Source organism: Mastigoproctus giganteus, chromosome 2 (genome assembly GCF_048544385.1).
Source record: "Mastigoproctus giganteus isolate SK-2022 chromosome 2, ASM4854438v1, whole genome shotgun sequence".
NCBI classification, from domain to species: Eukaryota; Metazoa; Arthropoda; class Arachnida; order Uropygi; family Thelyphonidae; genus Mastigoproctus; species Mastigoproctus giganteus.
Genome location: NC_143576.1, coordinates 255,501,718 through 255,523,798, shown reverse-complemented (window position 1 = coordinate 255,523,798; position 22,081 = coordinate 255,501,718). Strand labels below are relative to the sequence as shown.

The 22,081-nt window shown below is 37.8% G+C and overlaps 1 protein-coding gene across 2 annotated transcripts in view; it reads left to right on the top strand.

Moving 5' to 3' along the window:
• Positions 1 to 22,081, top strand: part of LOC150090401 (cAMP-dependent protein kinase type II regulatory subunit-like) — a 232,000-nt gene that overhangs the window by 203,616 nt on the left and 6,303 nt on the right. For both annotated transcript variants that reach the window (XM_090369101.1, XM_090369100.1), the window contains 2 exons: positions 3,721 to 3,775; positions 20,392 to 20,460. In XM_090369101.1, coding sequence (XP_090225227.1) covers positions 3,721 to 3,775; positions 20,392 to 20,460 — 124 coding nt within the window. The remainder of the gene's footprint in view (positions 1 to 3,720; positions 3,776 to 20,391; positions 20,461 to 22,081) is intronic.

Here is a 22,081-nt window from a genome sequence, read left to right as displayed (position 1 = left end):
TGCCAGAGTTGAATACACCTCTGGCATTCCCCTCGCTGAATAACTCCTCCTCCTCATGTGTGAATGTCGATGCAAAATATTCATTCAGTTTGTTAGCTACCTGAGCAGGATCATCAACAGTTGGCCCATCGATATCAAGTGGACCAATCTAATTCATCCCCTTCCTTCTAGAGTTTACATAAGTAAAGAACTCTTTGCTGTTTTTCTTTGCATCCCTTGCCAAAGATTTCTCGTAATCTGCCTTCGCCTGCCTAACCTCCTTTGTAACTTGGTTACAGATCAACTTGTATCTATCATAGACTTCTGTGTCACGTGTTAATTTGTATGTATCCTATGCATTTTTCTTCTCTGCCATATGTCTCATTAGTTCATCTGACATCCACTTAGGCCTAAACCTTGAACAATATTTCTTAGTTGGTATGTAAAGCCTAGTAGCTTGCAAGATAAGTTCTTTGAATGCTTCCCATTTTGAATTTGCTGTTGGTAACATCATCAGTTGGTCCCACTGTATAGAATTTAAATACTGTCTCAGTCCATCGTAGTCGCCTTTACGAAAGCAATAACCCTTCCCTTTACCCCTAATGGTAGTTACCTCTTTGAGAAATCCCACTTCAGCACACTGTGATCACTGCCACCTATTGGTTCATTTATCTGCAGATTCTTAATGCATGAAGAATCACTACTGATAATCAAATCAAGAGTATTACTCCCTCTAGTTGCCTCCTGAACATGCTGATGTAGAAAACAATCATCCAATAAATCCACAAAAGCCTTGCTAGTGTGAGTGACCAGCCCCCAAATTCCAGTCAATATCTGGGAAATTAAAATCCCCCATTATAAGACTCTCTGATTTACTGGCCCACTCTATTTCCCCGTACAGTTTCTTATTATACTCATCAGAGTCATTAGGCCTATAGCACACTCCTACTCTCAATTTTGATTTCCCAATGCTTATGTCACATCAAACTGACTCGACACTGCACTGTCCAGCAGTGTCGACTGGCTTCACTTCCTTGGATTTTATGTATTTCTTAACTAATAGCATAATCCCTCCTCCCTTCCTATCCTGTCTATCCTTTCTGTAGACATTGTACTCCTCAGATTCCAGTTCTGCATTCCTTATATCTGTGTGACACCACGTCTCTGAAATCCCCACAATATCTGCCTTTGATGTTTTGAGCAATACCTCAAATTCATCAAATTTATTTACTAAACTCCTAGCATTGGTGTACACGCAAGTATACATGCACCTGTTCTTTTTCTTAGCTACCCTAACACAACCCATGTGTTTATTTGTACCCCAATGATTCCCAGCAGTCTCTGAAATATCCTGCATCTTATTTTCCAGGCTGCAGCTCATTCCAACAGAAGCAGTGCAAGAATCACTTTCACCTCTGCCAATGGCTACTGTTAATCTATTAGTCCTTGTATCCTTTCCATTCTAGCAGTTTTCCGCTGCTAACACCTAACACTGCCTCGATAGCATCGGCAAACATTCTTGCACCCTTTCTATTTAAGTGTCATGTCACTTTTTGTCATGTCATAGCAAGATTGGAGCCAACTACTTCCAGAACTACTTGCACATCAGCATTTGTGTTAAGCGTGGCCTCCACCTGCCTGCATCAACCATAGGTACGATGCTGTGATGTATTCTTAGGTGCCCATTAAGTTGCCTGGTGACCAGAAGAATTTTTCCCTCTAAGCTGCAGAGCCACACAGTGGTTTGGAAGTGATGTGCACTATGTTCCAGTCGAAGATAGCTACACCTAAGTCCCAGCTTGCCAGGGAATTCTCATGAAGTATTTGCATATTTATATTACTGGAATACAAATGGATATACTATATTTGTAGGAACTGTATCCATTAGGAACTATATTTGTAGGAAAACTTGGAAGAACCACAATTCAATGAAATTACTTTTCTGGGTGCAATGCAATCTCTTATCAATAAGAGATTGCATTGTTTTAATGTTAGCAAAGGGTGTATGGGAGGTGTATAAGGATTATTTTCCAAATGTTTACTCTGTATTTATAAAATTTGTTATAGCTGTATAGAATAGTTTTCATGAACCTAATTTTATATTTGTAAAATATATTTAATATAACAGTTATAATTATGTATTAGGCATAATTATAAAGTTAAAAGTTAAAAAATGTTATTGCAATGCATCAGTCCTCTATGTAGTAAATTAATCACCAAAGTTAGTGAAATGCATCCTTTTCTTGCATCTCATATTGTGAATACCTTCACAAAGAATTGCTTGTAATTGTACTATTTGAATAAGTATCATTTCTCCATTAGAGAAAACTATTGTTACTTATTCTCAGTGGATACCAGCCCACCAATGGCATGAAAACTATACCATTTCATCAACTTTGGTGATTTACTACATACAGAATTGATGCACTGCACTAATGAGTATGTCTAGTAGATTCTGTGGTTTGAGGCTTTAGCCCTATATTTTTTTTTACTATTGTATATTGTTTGGCATCTCTAATATTACGGAGTTAATCTCATAACTGGTTTGTCATTCATTATACCACTGAGTACCTACCCAGCAGTGAAGGGCCAAATAGTCCTGGAACAGCCATCTCGGTTGTGGTAGCCACTGAAAAAAAATAACAATTACAAGCCTTCTCTAATGGGAAAGTATTACTTATTCGAAATAGTACGACAGGGATCTCGTTGTGAAGGTATTCACAATATGAGATGTAATGAAAACTAAGCCATTTCACCTACTTCAGTGATATACTATGTACAGAACTGATTCATTGCACTAACTTGTATGTCTAGTTAATTTCATGGTTTGGAACTAAATTTTATTTTAATTATGTTATTAAATTGTTTACTTTCCAGTTCACATATGAAAATTGTGCATAATTATTATTATTAATGATTATAATCATTAATTAGTTTTATATGAACCAGCTACATAAGAGCATAAGGTAAGTGTGCACTGCGGAAAAAAAATTACCGGAAGCTATGCTGGTGACATTGGTGTCTGGATGCTGTGAGCATGGGTTTTGTTGTGTGTATGCATGATTGGCACTTTGCACTTCTCAATATCATTCCAACATGAGACACCTGTCAAAGTACTTATTAGCTATGTTTTCATCTAGTTAGGTCAATCCTCTCATTCACACGTCACATTTTCTTTAAAAGTATGAATGACCTCCTTTTAAATTCTTGACAGCTGATATTCTATAGCTATTGAAAATAGTTTTCATATTGTGATGTGTCTGTGCATGTATGATTTTCATGGAAATGTGCTTTAAAACTGCCTTTCAATCCAAATTACTCAACATGGAAGCAGAATTATCGATTTTTAATTGATAAAATTGCCTTATCAGTTCTTTAATTACGAATATCATGTTAAATAAGTGTCAAATTGAAAACTGTTCAAGATGTTTTCAGTTATATAATTCATTTTTTATCAGAAAAGTAAACCTTCATTCAGAAGCTATAAAAAAAATTTACAGTTTTTCCATGTTGCCTATTTCTTGATGCTACAAGATTGATACCTAATGGTTGGCATTAATTTTTCTTGGTTGAAAATGAGGAAAACCTGATTTTTCAACAATTTACATAATCTTTAACAGTAAACATATTTATCACAGTTTATTTATACAGTTTTTCTTTTGTATAACATTATACTATCTATATCTATAAAAAAATCTATAAAAAATCATTGCTAACTTTTTTAATATTTTTTAACTAAAGGCAGAGGAAAATGAAGTTGAAATGTCACAACTCACAAAAGGAGATTATTTTGGAGGTAAGCTGAAAGTTATATTTTTTAAATTGTAATTACATTAAAATAAAGTTCCCTTGCAATGTAAAACTATTATTGGGTAAGTTTCCTCTGCCTTTCTAATGACTAAGAAGATGCTGCTTTACTCTTTCATGTTTATTTGATTCTTCAATATTTTATCTCGCAATCTTCTCCTTCTTTGTGATGCTTTAGAATAATAACTTGAACTAAATAACAATTTTAGTTTAAACTATATTAAAACAGTTATTTTAAAGCATCATAAAACAAGATATTATGTAGGTAATTGTACTTTTCCACATTATTTTAAATTGATGTACTGAAGTCTAAAATCAGCATGCACAATTTTTATGGTGTATCTGTTATTAGCATTAGTAGAGACATATGATGCAAGAAAGCAAGCTTATACAGCATCAGCCACAGAAAAAAAAAAAAAAACCTTTCCATTTCACCCATCCATTCATTCCAAATGTTTGTTTAGTTCTGCTTTGAATTTAAGTTATCAACTTCCACAGCGACAGATGGAAGTTTGTTCCAACAATCAACTACCTGCTGGCTAAAGGCAAATTTCCGCACATCTGTTCTATAACTGTCTTTCCTCAATTTCAGTTTATGCTCCCTCAGGTTTGTAATCTGAGCAAGAGAAAGGATCCCATCAGCATTGAGCCTGCTTAGTCCATTTAAGGTCTTATATACCTCAATCAGATCACCTCGCAGGTGTGCTTAGTCTCCAGATGCTGCAGTTTGCATATCTTAAGCCTTTCTTCTTAAGAGCATCTCTTTGTTCCCCTCAACAGTTTTGTTGCCCTTCTCTGTACTCATTCTAGCAACTCTATATCCTTCATAAAATGAGGCTTCCAGACCTGCACACAGTATTCATGGTGTGGCCTGACCATTGCCTTATACAAGGGGATAATCACCTCCTTATCCCTGCTGACAAAATTCCTGTATATCATTGATAAGACCCACTCTGGCAGCCTGTGTGCACCACTCAGAAAACTTAATATCTGACTGCACAATTACCCCCAGGTCTCTTTCATTCTCTGCTACCCAAGTGTAACACCACCCAGTTGGTACATTTCTCTGGGGTTATTGCTACCCATATGCAGTACTTTGCATTTGTCAATGTTAAACTTTGCCACTTCTCAGCCCATATGCCTAATTTTTCCATTTTCTGTTGCAGAAGCATACTGTCATTAAATAAATAAATTTTCTGTTTATACTCCGGCACGACAACCAAGTCAGTAGAGTTTACAATAAATCATCAATACAAATATTTATCGTATTTAGTCGTTACGGGCTTGAACCCCGGTCCACTCAAGGAACGCGTGCTATGCACTCTCGCTCCTGACCACTGGACTACGTCAGGCCTGTTATTGGCAACCCTGCCAACCTTTATATCATCTGAAAACTTTGACATTAAGCTTGATATACCTTCATCAATGTCATTGATAAATATAAAAAACAACAATGGGCCCTGAACCCTGGGGGACTCCACTAATAACTTTAGTCCACGAAGAGCAGTATCCATTGATTACCATTCTGTCTTCTCCCACTCATCCATCCTTGTATCAATTGCAGCAACTTGCCCTTAATGCCATACTGCTCCAATTTGTACAGCAGTTTTCCATGTGCAACAGTATCAAAAACTTTTGTGAAATCTAAGTATATGATATATGATATTGATATATGATATATGATATATGATATAGTATATGATATTGAAATAATTTTTTGCATCCAGTTCATTTGTGACCACATCATAGTATCCAATCAAATTGGTCAGACAAGGCTTCCCCCTTAACAAACCCATGCTGTGTCTGAATTATTACTGCCAACTTGTCTACATGATCCTGCAATGCTTCTTTAATTAGTGACTCCATTATTTTCCCTGGAACTGAGTGCTCCCCTCATGTGTGAATGTAGATACAAAATACTCATTTAGTTTGGCAGCTACACTCAAACCATATTGAATGGTAGTTTACTGTTAATAACTTCTGTTTGGCCCAGTGATGGGATTCCAAACAGCAGACTCAAGAAATGTTGCCAATTCTTGGTATGGTATCTAGAATTCATTCTTGTACCTCCTAGTGCTGTTTATATATATAATGAAAAATCCTAAGCATGAAAACTATCAAAATTTATAGTACTTAGTATCATACTTGGGTTGAAGGCTTGGAAGACAGAAGATACTTATTGACATTAGACTTGAATTTGAGTAGGTTTTAATTTTTGGGAAATAAAAACAAAGGAGGGTTGTTCCAGAAAATGCGACTATAAGGGAGTTATTTGAGGAAGAGTTTTTGGTTCTGTGAGTTTGGAGTTGGGCATTCACTTGAGGAGATTTTAGTTCTGCTGTACCACCTAGAACAGGCCTCTGTAGCCGAGTGGTCAGGAGCAGGAGTGTAGTAGCACACGCTCTTTGAATAGACCAATGCTAAATATGATCGACCATATTTAGCAGTCAAACCCCTGACTGCTAAATATGGTCAATCTGCCAACTCTCACTGGACTAGTTGGTCCAGTGCAGGTTGGCAGATTATGGTCCATTTCCCTCAGCCTGAATCGTTGAGGAGGTTTCCATCCTGCAGTGGATTGATGATGGCTGCTGCTTACCTTACCTTTTTATCACACAGATAGGCCAAAACCTATGTGTGTGTGTGTGTGTGAGAAAATTAAAGAAAAAAATTACATAACCTAGGAACAAACTAGGCAAAGTGCAACAAAATAACAATACACTATGAAAAATAATAAGTAAACATCGTAAACAACTCATGGGAGGTCCACCTCCCAGTGCTGAATAATAGTGAATGTGGAGGTGAGTGAGTCTCTTCTATCTAGAATATTAGCTCTCTTATGAAAAACTGGCATAACATATTAAATGCACTGAATGATCTGTGAGATCTAACAATAAAAATAGATTATACTCATAGAGAATCAGATTCTTAATCTCCAAGTGAGACCATAAATCTGTGAACAAACCACAGCAGAGCACAATGTGGAGAGCAGTTTTGTAGAGTCCACACTTGCACGGTTCAGACTCAGCCAAACCAAGATGGCAGAGCCTAGTCCTCTGACCATATCTTGTCAGAAGTAAACGGGCTTCAAGTCCAAATTGGAACCAGGGCCTGCACCTGTGGTCTACTGTCAATACAGGGCAAGCAAAAAGGCATAAGTTTCTCCACCTTTCTTGTATGTTAGAGTCATTTCACTATATCTGCCATATAGAAACCAACTCACGATCGATGTGCCTCCGGGTCAACTACTAGGTCAGCAGGCAACTTACCAGAGATAATGCAAAAGACATCAGATGAAAGAGTCTGACATGTATGAGTTATCTTTAGGAGAGCAAACCACTAAAACTAATAAGATGCCTCTTAATGACCTCTGCAGACCAAACTCTAGAGGCATAGGTGATAATAGGGAAAAAACAAAGTTGTCTTCCATTAATGCCCCACACAGTTTGACTCGCCCTCTGAAGCTTGGCACACGAAGCCTTGATCTTATATTTCAGATACATTGAACGCATCATAAAAGACAGCCACTCCCCTAGGAACAACCCTAAGTATTTAACCTGTGTAACGTATTTTAGAGACATCTCCATGTCTGACCAAAGTTGGCCTTGTCAAACTTAGATGGCCTTTAGGTAGCATTGCTACCATCTTAGACCTATAGAGCTTGTGCAGGACAGACCACTCAAGCAGGCTGGCCAAACAAGCTTTGGCTTTCTGCTCAATGTGTTTTCTAGAATCCCCATACAGCAGAAGAACTAATTTTTTTACATAAGTTGCTATATATCAACACTTGTCAGATCATGCTCCAGAAACTCATCTGGAACGGTAGCTACAGGCCTGTTGGTTTAACTTGTGTTCCAGAGAAAATAATGGAATCACTAGTTAAGGAAGCATTGTAGGATCATCTGGACAGGACTGTGGTAATGGTTGAGACGCAGCATGGGTTTGTTAAAGGGAGGTCTTGTCTGGGCAGTTTTATTGGATACTATGATGTGGTCACAAAGGAGCTGAATGCCAAAAGTGGTTTTGATGTTGTGTACTTGGATTTCAGGAAGGCTTTTGATACTGTTGCACATGGAAGACTGCTGTACAGATTGGAGAGGTATGGCATTAAGGCTAAGTTGCTACAATGGATAAAGGGATGGTTGAGTGGGAGACAACAGAGAGTGGTGATCAATGGACACTGCTCTTTGTGGACAAATATTGTTAGTGGAGTTCCCCAGAGTTCGGTGCTGGGCCCATTGTTGTTTTGTATGTTTATCGGTGATATTGATGAGGGGGTGTCAGGTTTGGTGTTGGGGTTTGCAGATGATACAAAGGTTGGCAGGGTTGTTAACGACAGTAAAGACAGTATGCTACTTCAACTGGATCTGGATAAGTTGGGAGAATGGGCTGGGAGGTGGCAGCTGAGGTTTAGCATTGACAAATGCAAGGTGCTGCATATGGGTAGCGGTAACTGAGGAGAAATGTACCAACTGTGTGGTGCTGCACTCAGAGGGGGGGAGTGAAAAAGACCTGGGGGGTAATTGTGCAGTCAAATATGAAGTTTGCTGAGTAATGCAAACAGGCTGTAATGGAGTTTTGTCAATGATATATAGGAATTTTGTTGGCAGGGACAGGGATGTGATTGTCCCATTGTATGGGGCAATGGTCAGGCCATACCTAGAGTACTGTGTACAAGTCTGGAGGCCTCATTTTAGGAAGGATGTAGAGTTGCTAGAACGAGTACAAAGAAGGGCAACAAGATTGGTGAGGGGACCAAAGGGGTGTTCTTACGAAGAAAGGCTTAAGTCCTGCAAATTGCAGCACGTGGAGAGCAGGCACCTTCGAGGTGACCTTTAGCTAGTGGGTAGTTGATTGGTGGAATAGACTTCCATCTTTTTTTGTAGAAGTTGTTAGCCTAAATAAATTTAAGCTGAGCTGGACAGGCATTTGGAATGAATGGAGGGGTTATTTATTTATTTATTTTTGCTGATGCTGCATAAGCTTGCTTTCTTGCATCGTATGCCGGTGCCTCCGTAGCGAGGTAGGCAGGAGCAGCAGTGCGTAGCACACGGTTCTTGATTAGACCGGGGTTCGAGCCCGTGATCACCAAATACAGAGGATGCGGAAAGGTCAGGGAATGACTACCGCATATCCCCAGAGCAATATGGCCTTAGTTGCTAATGCTCCTAAAAACCAAACAAACAAACAAACAAACAAAAAAAAAGCGTCGTATTCTAATGCTAATATTCCACATGGAAGGCCCAGGATCAATCCCTGAGAAAAACCTGGCTCAAACGGATAGGCGTTTTGATCATATCCTGATCTTACAATCACACATCTATTCCCAAAGTAATCCCTCAGAGCATAAAAGAGATTGCTGGGACAAAGCATGCCACTAGTCCTCTCTAGGATACTATCCCACCATAGAGCATTGAAAGCTTGCTTTTAAAGTTGATGAATATACCCAGGGCATATTATTCTGGATATTGATTAACATGGTTGATTACCCAATGTATTGCATCTGTGACAGAACAACCTTTCCTAAAGCTAAACTGCTTAGAACATAACCTCTTAGCCTCATAGAGTGCCATGAATCTTCTTAGCACAAGTCTCTCATATATTTTGCCCAAAATAGGCAAAAGGACTATAGGGCAATATGAATCAGGCTCATTCACTGGCTTCTCCAGGTTGTTAAGGATCACCCTGAGAACAGCCTTTTTCCAGATAAAAGGAAAAGCTCTATCCCTGAAATAAGTGTTATGGAGGTCAAACAACAGATCAGGTCACAGCTGGTGGAATCTGGTGAATGGTTGAAGGAATAAATGAGGAAGAAAAAAGGTTGGTGCTGTGAGTTTGAAGTTGGACTGTGAATGGAGGCTGCCAAGCCTCCATTCACTCCAACATTTAAAAGAGGGCAGTCTTATAAACCTCAATCAGGTCACCTCTGAGGTGTCTGGTTGCCAGCTCTGTAGCCCACATAATCAGTCTTTCCTCATATGATCTTCCTTCTGCGGATCTCACCATTTAACCAGCGATTTTTGGAAGTTATGACTCCCGGTGTTGGTGCCAATATTGTTGAACTAGCCGCCATATTGTAGTCAATAAGAAATAGCTTAACGTGTGTATATATATCTCGAACTGATAACGTAAGGTATAAAGTAAAACTAGATAGCGTAATACAAAGCACTGTATTAGGAATCTGTTAGCTTATTATAGTATTATCAATTAATCAAAAATATTAATCTTATTAAATTTCATTGTTAATTAAATCGTACTTAAACAGAAATAATGACCCAGACTAGAGCTGCGAAGCAAAGATCACAGACTAACGAGAGTGCTATGGCTCGGGGGAGAAACGAAGGGGGTGATTCTCCAACGCATCACAGTCTCAAAAAATATGCGAAATATGAAATGTTTGCTGATACAGTCAGTCCTCGTATAGCACGATAGTTGTGTTCCTAGAAACCCTCATGCAATGCAAAATCGTGCAATATAAACAACAGGCCCTATGGGAAAAATAGGGTTAGGTGCTGACCACCCAGGATTGAACACACAAAACATTATCAAACACAATAAATAATTGTAATAAAATACTTACATATTTTATTACGACTATTACGTAATAAAATATTGCTAATGATTTTGCTTCTATCGTAAGCAAACTTGTTTTTTGTTTGATTTTCTATCCAAACAGATGACAGCCGTTCCATCTCTTCCAATTCTTTGTGTTTTAATCTAATGGATTTTAATTACACTTTGAGTTGTTCCTGCTATGAAAGCTGTTTTTATTTTCTCTGCATTCTTTGTAATTCTCGGCGTTGCCTCATTTAGGTCTGTAGCACATGCAATATCACATGCTCTTTCATTTCGCTCAAAGCATTTCACAATTTCATATTTTTTCTCTATCGACAGAGGCGAACTGGCCATAAGCCTTATCAGGGAAACCCCGGTGGGCCAAGGGCCAGTGTGATTTTGATCATAAACGCTAGTGTGAGGCCACTACAAATTTTTCCGGGTAAGAATTTTTGACCCAGTCTGCCTCTGTTTATTGATATTGCTTTTCTTTTTCTCTCTGAATCTACAGTATCTTCACCAGGACGCTTCCTTTTCACACCTTTTAAGTAGTTTACTCATTTTTAGGGAATAAAGCACAATTATAAAACGAGGAGGCACGCTTGATACACATAAACAAAGCTGCGCGCATGTAGCAACTGAATAAACAACACCGTAAAGGCAGAGATACACTATTAACACCTCACATTTTACTAAAGCACGTTTCTAGGGGTTACTACCATAAAACAATAAAAACAATTTCCAGTTGTGTTCCTGCTAGTGGAATCTCTTATAAACTGGTAGTAAACTCGATCTAATTGCATTTGCGATAATACCAATAGCTGGAATTGTGTTGTTTTTATGTTATTATGGTGAAATGCATTTCCCCTTCACTGATATAAAAAACATAAATACATTTTCAGAATCTTCTCTTCATTCCTATCGTGTTGCGTTCATTTGGGGTGATTCTGCGTTCGACTGCCATTTCTTGTAAACACAAAGGCGAATCGTGCATAAGCGAATTCGGTTCGTGTTATATAAGATATCGTTCCCCTATTTATAAATCGTGTATGATCGAATTCGTGTAGTGTAAACACATGTTATATGAGGACTGACTGTATTTCTAAAACAGGACATGATCTATTTTCATACATGATCTTTCATCGCTGGACAGTGCAGTGTGGAGTCAGTTTGGTGTGACATAAACATTGGGAGATCAAAATTGAGAGTAGGAGTGTGCTATAGGCCTAATGACTCTGATGAGTATAATAAGGAACTGTACAGGGAAATAGAGTGGGTCAGTAAATCAGAGTGTCTTATAATGGGAGATTTTAATTTCCCAGATATTGACTGGAATTTGGGGGCTGGTTACTCACACAATAGCAGGACTTTTGTGGATTTATTGGATGATTGTTTTCTACATCAGCATGTTCGGGAGGCAACTAGAGGGAGTAATACTCTTGATTTGATTATCAGCAGTGATTCTTCATGCATTAAGAATCTGCAGATAAATGAACCACTAGGTGGCAGTGATCACAGTGTGCTGAAGTGGGATTTACTCAAAGAGGTAACTACCATTAGGGGTAAAGGGAAGGGTTATTGCTTCCGTAAAAGCGACTACGATGGACTGAGACAGTATTTAAATTCTATACAGTGGGACCAACTGATGATGTTACCAACAGCAAATTCAAAATGGGAAGCATTCAAAGAACTTATCTTGGAAGCTACTAGGCTTTACATACCAACTAAGAAATATTGTTCAAGGTTTAGGCCAAAATGGATGTCAGATGAACTAATGAGGCATATGGCAGAGAAGAAAAATGCATGGGATACATACAAATTAACACATGACACAGAAGCCTATGATAGATACAAGTTGATATGCAACCAAGTTACAAAGGAGGTTAGGCAGGAAAAGGCAGATTACGAGAAATCCTTGGCAAGGGATGCAAAGAAAAACAGCAAAGAGTTCTTTACTTATGTAAACTCTAGAAGGAAGGGGATGAATCAGATTGGTCCACTTGATATTGATGGGTCAAGTGTTGATGATCCTGCTCAGGTAGCTAACAAACTAAATGAATATTTTGCATCAACATTCACACATGAGGAGTTATTCAGCGAGGGGAATGCCAGAGGTGTATTCAACTCTAGCAGTAAGCTACAGAATCTTGAAATAACTGGGAGTAAAGTGGAGGAGAAACTGTTGAAGATAAACACAAGAAAGGCACCCGGGGTGGATGGGATCTATCCAGTTATATTAAAGGAGGCAGCAAAGGAAGTAAGCAAACCCTTAGCCATAATTATGAGAGCTTCCTTGGACTCAAGGGAGGTACCCATAGACTGGAAATGTGCAAATGTGACCCCAATTCACAAAGGAGGATCAAAGGCTGACACAAGTAATTATAGACCTGTGAGCTTAACTTCTGTTCCAGGAAAATTAATGGAGGCACTGGTTAAAGAAGCACTGCAGGATCATTTAGACAAGACTTCAGTTATAGCTCAGACACAGCATGGTTTTGTTAAGGGGAAGTCTTGCCTGACCAACTTGATTGGATACTATGATGCAGTCACAAAAGAACTGGATGCAGGGAATAACTTTGATATTATATACTTGGATCTTAGAAAGGCTTTTGATACTGTTGCACATGGAAGACTGCTACACAAATTGGAGCAGTGTGACATTGGAGGCAAATTGCTGCTATGGATAAAGGGGTGGTTGAGGGGGAGAAGACAGAGAGTGGTAATCAATGGACACTGCTCATCGTGGACTGATGTTATTAGTGGAGTCCCTCAAGGCTCAGTGTTGGGTCCATTATTGTTTTCTGTATTTATAAATGATATTGATGATGGTATATCGGGCTTAATGTCCAAGTTTGCAGACGATACAAAGGTTGGCAGGGTTGTCAAGGACACTACTGACACTATGCTGCTGCAACAGGATCTGGAAAGGTTGAGCAGACAGGCTGAGAGGTGGCAAATGAAGTTTAACATTGACAAATGTAAAGTACTACACATGGGAAACAGCAACCCCAGAGCAACGTATCAACTCTGTGGTACTACACTGACAGTGGTAGAGAATGAAAGGGACTTGGGGGTGGTTGTGCAGGCAGATATGAAGTTCTCTGAGCAGTGCAGACGGGCTGCAAGAGTAGCTCATGGAGTATTGTCAATGATATACAGGAATTTTTCCAGCAGGGATAAGGAGGTGATTATTCCATTGTATAAGGCGATGGTCAGGCCACACCTAGAGTACTGTATACAGGTCTGGAGGCCTCATTTCAAGAAGGATGTAGAGCTGCTGGAACGAGTACAGAGAAGGGCAACAAGATTAGTGAATGGAACAAAGAGGTGCTCTTACGAAGAAAGGCTTAAGTTTTGCAAATTACAGTGTCTGGAGACTAGGCACCAGCGAGGTGATCTGATAGAGGTGTATAAAGCCTTGAATGGTTTAAGCATGCTCAATGCTGATGGGATTCTCTAGCTCAGAAAAATTACCTGAGAGGGCATAAATTCAAATTGAGGAAAGACAGATGTAGGATAGACGTGCGGAAATTTGCCTTTAGCCAGCGGGTGGTTGGTTGGTGGAACAGACTTCCATCCCTTGTGGTGGAAGTTGATAGCCTAAATAAGTTTAAGGCTCAGCTGGACAGGTATTTTGAACGAACAGAGGGGTGAAGTGGAAGTGGGTTTTTTTTTTTTTTTTTTGGCTGATGCTGCATAAGCTTGCTTTCTTGCATCAAATGCCTCTACTAATGCTAATGCTAAAATGCTAGCCAAGGAGGATGCCTTTGTGTGTGTTAGGTGTCTGGAGTGTCAAGAAATTAGGCACCAACTTGGCATTCTGATGAGTGTCTATGAGAGCTTGAGGTGTAGGGTAAATGCCCTCGAAGAAATTAATATGAGGGGCCCATCAGGCTCTCAGCTGCCCAGCTCAAGACAGAGCTCACTCCTGTGCATCAGGCAACACAGAGGCAATCTCCAAGGCAGAATGTGCTGGTCCCAAAGGAACTAGTTATTGATAGTGACTCTATTGTGAGGGAGACGGGGAATATACTATGTAAGAAGGATAGGTGGAATAGGACCAGGTATATCTGCCAGGAGGAAAAGTTGATGATATTGTAGAGCGGATATCATCTTTTCATGGCACAAAAGGTGATATTGTTGTGCATGTTGGAACTAATGACATTAAGAGTAAGAGATCTGCAGATTTACTCAACAAGTACAGGTCAATGTTGAAAAAAAAGCCACGAGTTAGGGTTGAATGTGAAAGTGTCTGCAATTCTGCCCAGACACGATAGGAGGGAGTATATGATGAGAGCCTTGTCAATCAATTTGGCCCTGGAGAGATTGTGCAAGACCCAAGGGGTAGAATTTTTTTCAGCCTGGTCTATGCTTGTTTATTTGTTTGTTTGTTTGGATTTTAGGAGCATTAGCAACTAAGGCCATATTGCTCCGGGATATGCGGTGGTCCTGGTCTATGCTTGTTGACAGGAAAGACTGCTTCTGCAGGGATGGGATACACTTAAATAGAAAGGGTGCAAGAATATTTGCTGCTGCTATCGAGGCAGTGTTAGGTGAGTTGGAAAACTGCTAGTGTGGGGGGTGGGATACACGGACTAAAAGGTTAACAGTGGCCGCAGGCAGAGGCAGAAGTGATTCTTGACTAGCTTCTATTAGAATGGGCAACAGACTGGAAAGCAAGGTAATGGAGATATCCAGGACTGCTGGGTGTCATAATGGAACAAGTAAATACATGGGCTGTGTTAGGGTGGCTAGGAGCAGGAACAGGTGCTTGTATACTTGCATGTACACCAATGATAGGAGTATAGTTAATAAATTTGATGAGCTTCAAGTGCTAGTCAAGACATCAAAGGCAGATATTGTTGGGATATCAGAGATGTGGTGTCACACAGATATAGGCAGTGTAGAGTTAGAATTTGGGGAGTACAATGTGTACAGTAAGGGAGGAGGGGTTATGCTGTTAGTTAAGAAATAAAAAATCTAAGGAAGTGCATCCAATTGATGTTGGTGGACAGTGTAGTGTTGAGTCTGTTTGGTATGAAATAAGCCCTGGGAAAGGAAAAATGAGAGTAGGTGTGTTATAGGCCTAATGAATCTGAAGTATAATGAACAATTGTGCAAAGAAATAGAGTTGGCCAGTAAATGAGAATGTCTTATAATGGGAGATTTTAACTTTCCAGATATTGACTGGAACTTGTGGGTTGGTCACTCGCACACTAGCAAGACTTTTGTGGATTTATTGGATGACTGTTTTCTACAGCAACATGTTCAAGTGGCAACCATAGGGAGTAATACTCTTGATCTGATCATCAGTAGTGATTCTTCATGCATTAAGAATCTGCAGATAAAGGAACCACTGGTCGACAGCGATCACAATGTATTGATGTCGGAATTATTTAAAGATGTAACTACCATCGAGGCTAAAGGGAAGGGCTTTTGCTTTCGTAAAGGTGACTACAGCACTCTCAGATAGTTTTTAAATTCTGTACAGTGGGATCAACTGTTGATGTTACCAACAGTGAATTCTAAATGGGAAGCCTTCAGGGACTTAATTTTGGAGGCTACTAGGCTTTTTATTCCAACTAAGAAATACTGTTTAAGGTTTAGGCCTAAATGGATGTCAGATGAATTAATGAGGCTAGTGGCAGAGAAGAAGGATGTATGGGATGCATATAAAGTATCAGGCAACACAGAAGACTATGGCAGGTATAAACTAGTCTGTAATCAATCAATTCACAAAGGAGGTTAGGCAGGCAAAGGCAGATTATGAGAAATTTTGGCAAAGGATGCAAAGAAAAACAGCAAGGAGTTCTTTACTTATGTAAACTCTAGAAGGAAAGGGATGAATCAGATTGGACCACTTAACATAGATGGGTTGACTGTTGATGATCATGCTCAGGTAGCTGATAAACTGAATGAATATTTTGCATCTACATTCAAACATGAGGAGTTATTCAATGAGGGGAGTGCCAGAAGTTTATCAAACGCTAACAGGGAGCTAAGTGATTTTGTAATAACTGAGAGCAAAGTGGAGGAGAAATTGTTCAAGTTAAATGTAAGGAAGGCACCTGGGGTGGATGGGATCTATCCAGTTATATTAAAGGAGGCAGCAAAGGAAGTAAGCAAACCCTTAGCCATAATTATGAGAGCTTCCTTGGACTCAGGGAAGGTCCCCATGGACTGGAGGTGTGCAAATGTATCACCAATTCACAAAGGAGGTTCAAAAGGTGACACAAGTAACTACAGACCTGTTAGTTTAACTTGTGTTCTGGAGAAAATAATGGAATCACTGGTTAAAGAAGCATTGCAGGATCATCTAGACAAGACTGCAATAATAGTTAAGACACACATGAGTTTGTCATAGGGAGGTCTTGTCTGACCAATTTGATTGCTTACTATGATGTAGTCACAAAGGAACTGAATGCCAAAAATAATTTTGGATTTATATACTTGGATTTCAGGAATATCATATACTTGGATTTCAGGAAAGATTTTGCACATGGAAGGCTGCTGTACAAATTCGATTGGTATGGCATCAAGGGTAAGCTGCTACAATGGATAAAGGGATGGTTGAGTGGGAGACAACAGAGAGTGGTAATCAATGGACACTGCTCTTTGTGGACAAATGTTATTATTGGAGTTCCCCAGGGTTCGGTGTTGGGCCCATTGTTGTTTTGTATATTTATCAATGATATTGATGAAGGTATATCAGGTTTAATGTCCAAATTTGCATATGATACAAAGGTTGGCAGGGTTGTCGATGACAAGAATAATGCTGCTCCAACTAGATCTAAATAAGTTGGGAAAATGGGCTGAGAAATGGCAACTGGAGTTTAACATTGACAAATGCAAAGTACTGCATATGGGTAGCAATAACCGAAGAGAAATATACCAACTGGGTGGCACTACACTCAGGGAAGTGGAAAGTGAAAAAGACCTGGGGGGTAATTGTGCAGCCAAATATGAAGTTCACTGAGCAGTGCAGATGGGCTGCCAGGGCAGGTCATTTAGTCTTGTCAATGATATATAGGAATTTTGCTAGCAGGGACAGGGAGGTGATAATCCCATTATACTAGTCAATTTTAATGGTCAAGCCACACCTAGAGTACTGTGTACAGGTCTGGAGGCCTCATTTTAGGAAGGATGTAGAGTTGCTAGAATGAAGAAGGGCAACAAGATTGGTGAAGGGAACTCTTACCAAGAAAGGCTTAAGTTCTGCAAATTGCAGTGCCTGGAGAGTAGGCACCTGCAAGGTGATCTGATTGAGGTCTATAAGGCCTTGAATGGGTTGAGCAAGCTGAATGCTGATGGGATTCTTCGTCTTGCTCAGACTAAGAACCTGAGGGGGCACAGTTTCAAATTGAGAAAAGATAGTTGTAGAATAGATGTGCAGAAATTTGCCTTTAGCCAGCAGGTAGTTGATTGGTGGAACAGGCTTCTATCTTTTGTTGTGGAAGCTAATAGCCTAAATAAATTTAAGGCTGAGCTGGACAGGCATTTGGAAAGAATGGAGGGATGAAATGGGAGTGGTTTTTTTTTTTTGGCTGATGCTGCATAAGCTTGCTTTCTTGCATCATATGCCTCTACTAATGCTAATAAAAATATATTAATCAAAATATTCTTTTGGCTTATTTAGCAGAATATTGGAGAAATAGAATTTCATAAACAGTTTTTCTTTGCTTTATGTTAATACACTAAGCAGTATGTAACATATCTGTTTTTAGTTTGTAGGCATAAAGACTATGTACATATGTTTTTCAAGATCAGTACAGTTACATTTCATGTAACGTCTGTAATGTAATACCATGAAATGAAATGTAGTATGTACTGCCATCTCTTATGTTCCTGACTAATTTGTAAAATAATAAAAGAAGTTTACTTACCTCAATATAATACGTAGAACACTTCCTTCCGTATGATACTCTCCAGCAATTAAAATGAAAAAATCAAAAATCTTACATAACAGTAAAAAATAATTAAAAATCAATTGAACACAATTAAAAATCAATTTTTTGGACTGTATGTTTTGATCATAGGAATGAAAAAAATAAAATTTATTTTTTCAAAAAGAATTTTTTTATTTATTTATTATTATTATTTTTTTTTTTTTTTCGTTCCTGTGATCATGACATACAGTCAAAGCGTTGTCAGCTTCAGGAAGGAAAATCATTTTGCATTTTTTTGTTAAATTTCTTTTAATTAATCTATTTAATTTTTAATTGCGTTAGATTGAATTTTAATTATTTTTTACTGTTATGTAAGATTTTCGATTTTTTCATTTTAATTGCTGGAGAGTATCATATGAAAGTGTTCTACATATTATATTGAGGTAAACTTCTCTTATTATTTTATAAATATTGATATCAACATAGAACGTATTTAGCATTACAGCTCTGGTTCATACTATCAAGTTCCCAACTAATAGACAGATAGTATTAACAGTAGATAGTTTTAATAGATGGCAGCATAAAAATAGCTTCAAAAATTGGAGAAGAACCCAATTGTCAGCCTGATTTATTCAATTTGAGCTCAGAATAGATAAATGATAGTTATAAATGAATAAATGTAGAGCAGCAATTCCCATCCCACCATTAGATTTACTAAGGGTAATGAAAATACTTTGTTATAATAGCGACAGAAGTAATATTTTATTAAATGTTATTCATGTCACTGCATAAATCACGATTAATATATGTCCTGCCAAATATGTTTTGCTACTTGTCACAATGCACATCTGGCATCAGTTTTTGTTAGCCAAATCATAATCAGTTGGCATTGTACAATCATAATACGTACATGTTTTTTGGTAAAGCAGTAGGGGGGAAAAATAGCTCAAGGTCACTCACTAGGCCTTCGTTTCCATAGTATTAGTAAAAAGTGGATCAAGTGAGTGACCTTGGGCCACATGTTGTTTTTCCTCCTGCTATGGTAAAGCAGAAATATGACTTTTGCATTATGATCTTACTAATGCATTTTTTATTGATACAGCAGCATGCTGCAAGGCTTGAATTAGTCGAGTGGATAGCATGGGGTGACAGTAGTATATGTTCTTATATGCTCTGTTTTGTATAAGTTCTCTAGCCCTGTGTGGCCATCGCAGAGGACAAACAGATAATTTATTTATTTTAAATTTTACTTTGCCCTTTGTTTGAAAACTTAATTCAGCAAAAAGAAGGTATTGTCGACAAATATATGCAGTATGGGTTTTATTTTAATAATTATAGTAAGAGTGGAAAGGCCACAGTGTCATATGCATGGATGCTCTTTCCAATAAATCGCTGAAACTAAACAAATTGCAATGTAATTTAAATACTTAATACAATGAATATAAGAAAAGTGTATATTTATTTTTTCCTTCAGTATGATATGAAAACAGCCTTTATTTGATAGCCTCATTTCGAAAAATTTTCTCTCAGGTTTGAATTGAATTGGATTGGATTGTTGAAGCCTTACTGAATTGTCACAATGGATCACATTCTCAAAAAAGGTTAAACTGCTGATTTAAAGCATATTATTGCATTAAAATAAGGATAACGATTTTTTTTTTTTTTTTTTTTTTAATTATGATTTGATTTTTGACAATAATTCAGCTCTGGTGTTGGGCAGTCAAGTCAGCATAACTTTTCCATAAGAACAGATTGTTTAAAACATTTATGTACAAAGTTTTTTTTTTTTTTTTAATTATGATTTGATTTTTGACAATAATTCAGCTCTGATGTTGGGCAGTCAAGTCAGCATAATTTTTCCATAAGAACAGATTGTTTAAAAACATTTATGTACAAAGTTTTCATTTTTACAAAACTTCAAAACCCCCAAGGACAAACTCCACAGAACTGCCCATTAATAGAAAACTTGGTAGGTCAAATGTGTATTTTCTTACTGCCTCAGGCAAACACATATCACACAAACTCACTGCTGACAGGGTGTATGATATGTATAATAGCTGCAAATTTATCACTCTCTAAATTTAAAGTGTTAATTAAAGAATTTAGATTTAGAATATAAGAATTTTGTATATAAACATTTATTTCCCCCTTTTCATTCCCCTAGAGTTAGCTTTAGTCACACACAAACCAAGAGCTGCTTCTGCCTATGCCATAGGTAAAGTGCAACTTGCCTGTAAGTAATTATAATGATGATATAGTTTGAAAGATTATAGTTATAAACATTTAGAGATTTATTTTCATTTTTAAATTGGATATAAGTTTAGAGCTTAGGACATGCACTATTTGTATTCTTAATAAGACCTCATATGGCATTTGCATTATACTTTGTTTACCTTACACTTGGATTACTAGGTTTGAATTAACGAGAAATATACTGTTTTAGTTTAAAAATACATGAAAACAGTTGAGGCTGAGGAGAACTTGCCCTAAACGAAAGCAAAACCTTTTGAATGAAGTGTGAGAGTTTTAAAGAAACGAGTTCCTCAGTAGGGACTTGGTTGGTGGCGCATATGTAAAAGTCAGTTGTCCAGTTTTTGTTTTGGTTGTCCCTCTTTTCCATTAGGAACTAAGGCCTATGAAAAAATAAAGAGGGCAAAAAAAAAAAAAAAAAAATCCTAATTTTATTCCAAAAATAAAACTCTACAAACTAATTTTTAAATATGGGAAGTCCTTGTTGTTTCATTGATATTTGTCTGTTACATGCACACCATGGTCTGTGACAGCTCACGTTGGGGCATAATTTTGTTAAATCAGTCTGCTTTGTGCATTTTTTGAGAATTTTTCAAAATTTCTTTTAAATTTCCTTGTAACATTAATGTAACTTTCAATTATTTAAATATTTTTAAAAATGCTAAAAATATCTGCAGATGTTTTAATACAATTCTAGTGTTAATAAAATTAATGTAAATTTTCTAATAACGTTTATACATGCATGTAAAGCAAGGATTTGGTGAAAGCTAATGAAGGAGCTGTCAGTGTCAAACCATTCGCAAGAAAGCATACACTTGCTTTCTTGCGAATGGTTTAATTGTTTTAAATTAAATTTCGTGTTACAAATAGAAAGGGGAAAAAAATAAGTTCAATTTTTTTTGTTTTCTTCAGTTCAGTTTTTCCTTTAAGAGAAAATGAGGCCACAGTATCCGAGTCCTTACGGAAATAAACTTTACATTATGTGAAGTTTATACTAAGGAAAACAGCAGTTGGTGACTCGAGACAAATTGTGCGGGTAGAGGGCAACATACATGGAGTGAGGACAGGGTTGAGCTTTTTGATTTAGTAATATTTTTATACTTTATTAAAAGTGATAAATGTGATCTTAAAGAACATCTATGCGTTTTTTACTTACATAAATTCTTTTATGTCTTTCATATAATACATGTCACATGTGGAGTTGATTGACCTCGTTTGTCACAGTTCTAGAAGTGTAACTATGATGAACAATGAGGACTTCCTGTACAGTGTTAAGTGGGAGAAGACAGAGGGTGGTAATCAATGGGTGCTGCTCTTCGTGGACTAATGTTATTAGTGGAGTCCCACAGGGTTCGGTGTTAGGTCCACTGTTGTTTTGTATATTTATCAATGAAGGTATATCAGGCTTAATGTCGAAGTTTGCAGATGATACAAACGTTGGCAGGGTTGTTAATGACAGTAATGGCAGCGTGCTACTGCAACAGGATCTAGATAATTTGGGCAGATGGGCTAAGAAGTGGCAACTGAAGTTTAACCTTGACAAATGCAAAGTACTGCATATTGGTAGAAGTAACCCCAGAGAAACGTACCAACTGTGTGGTGCT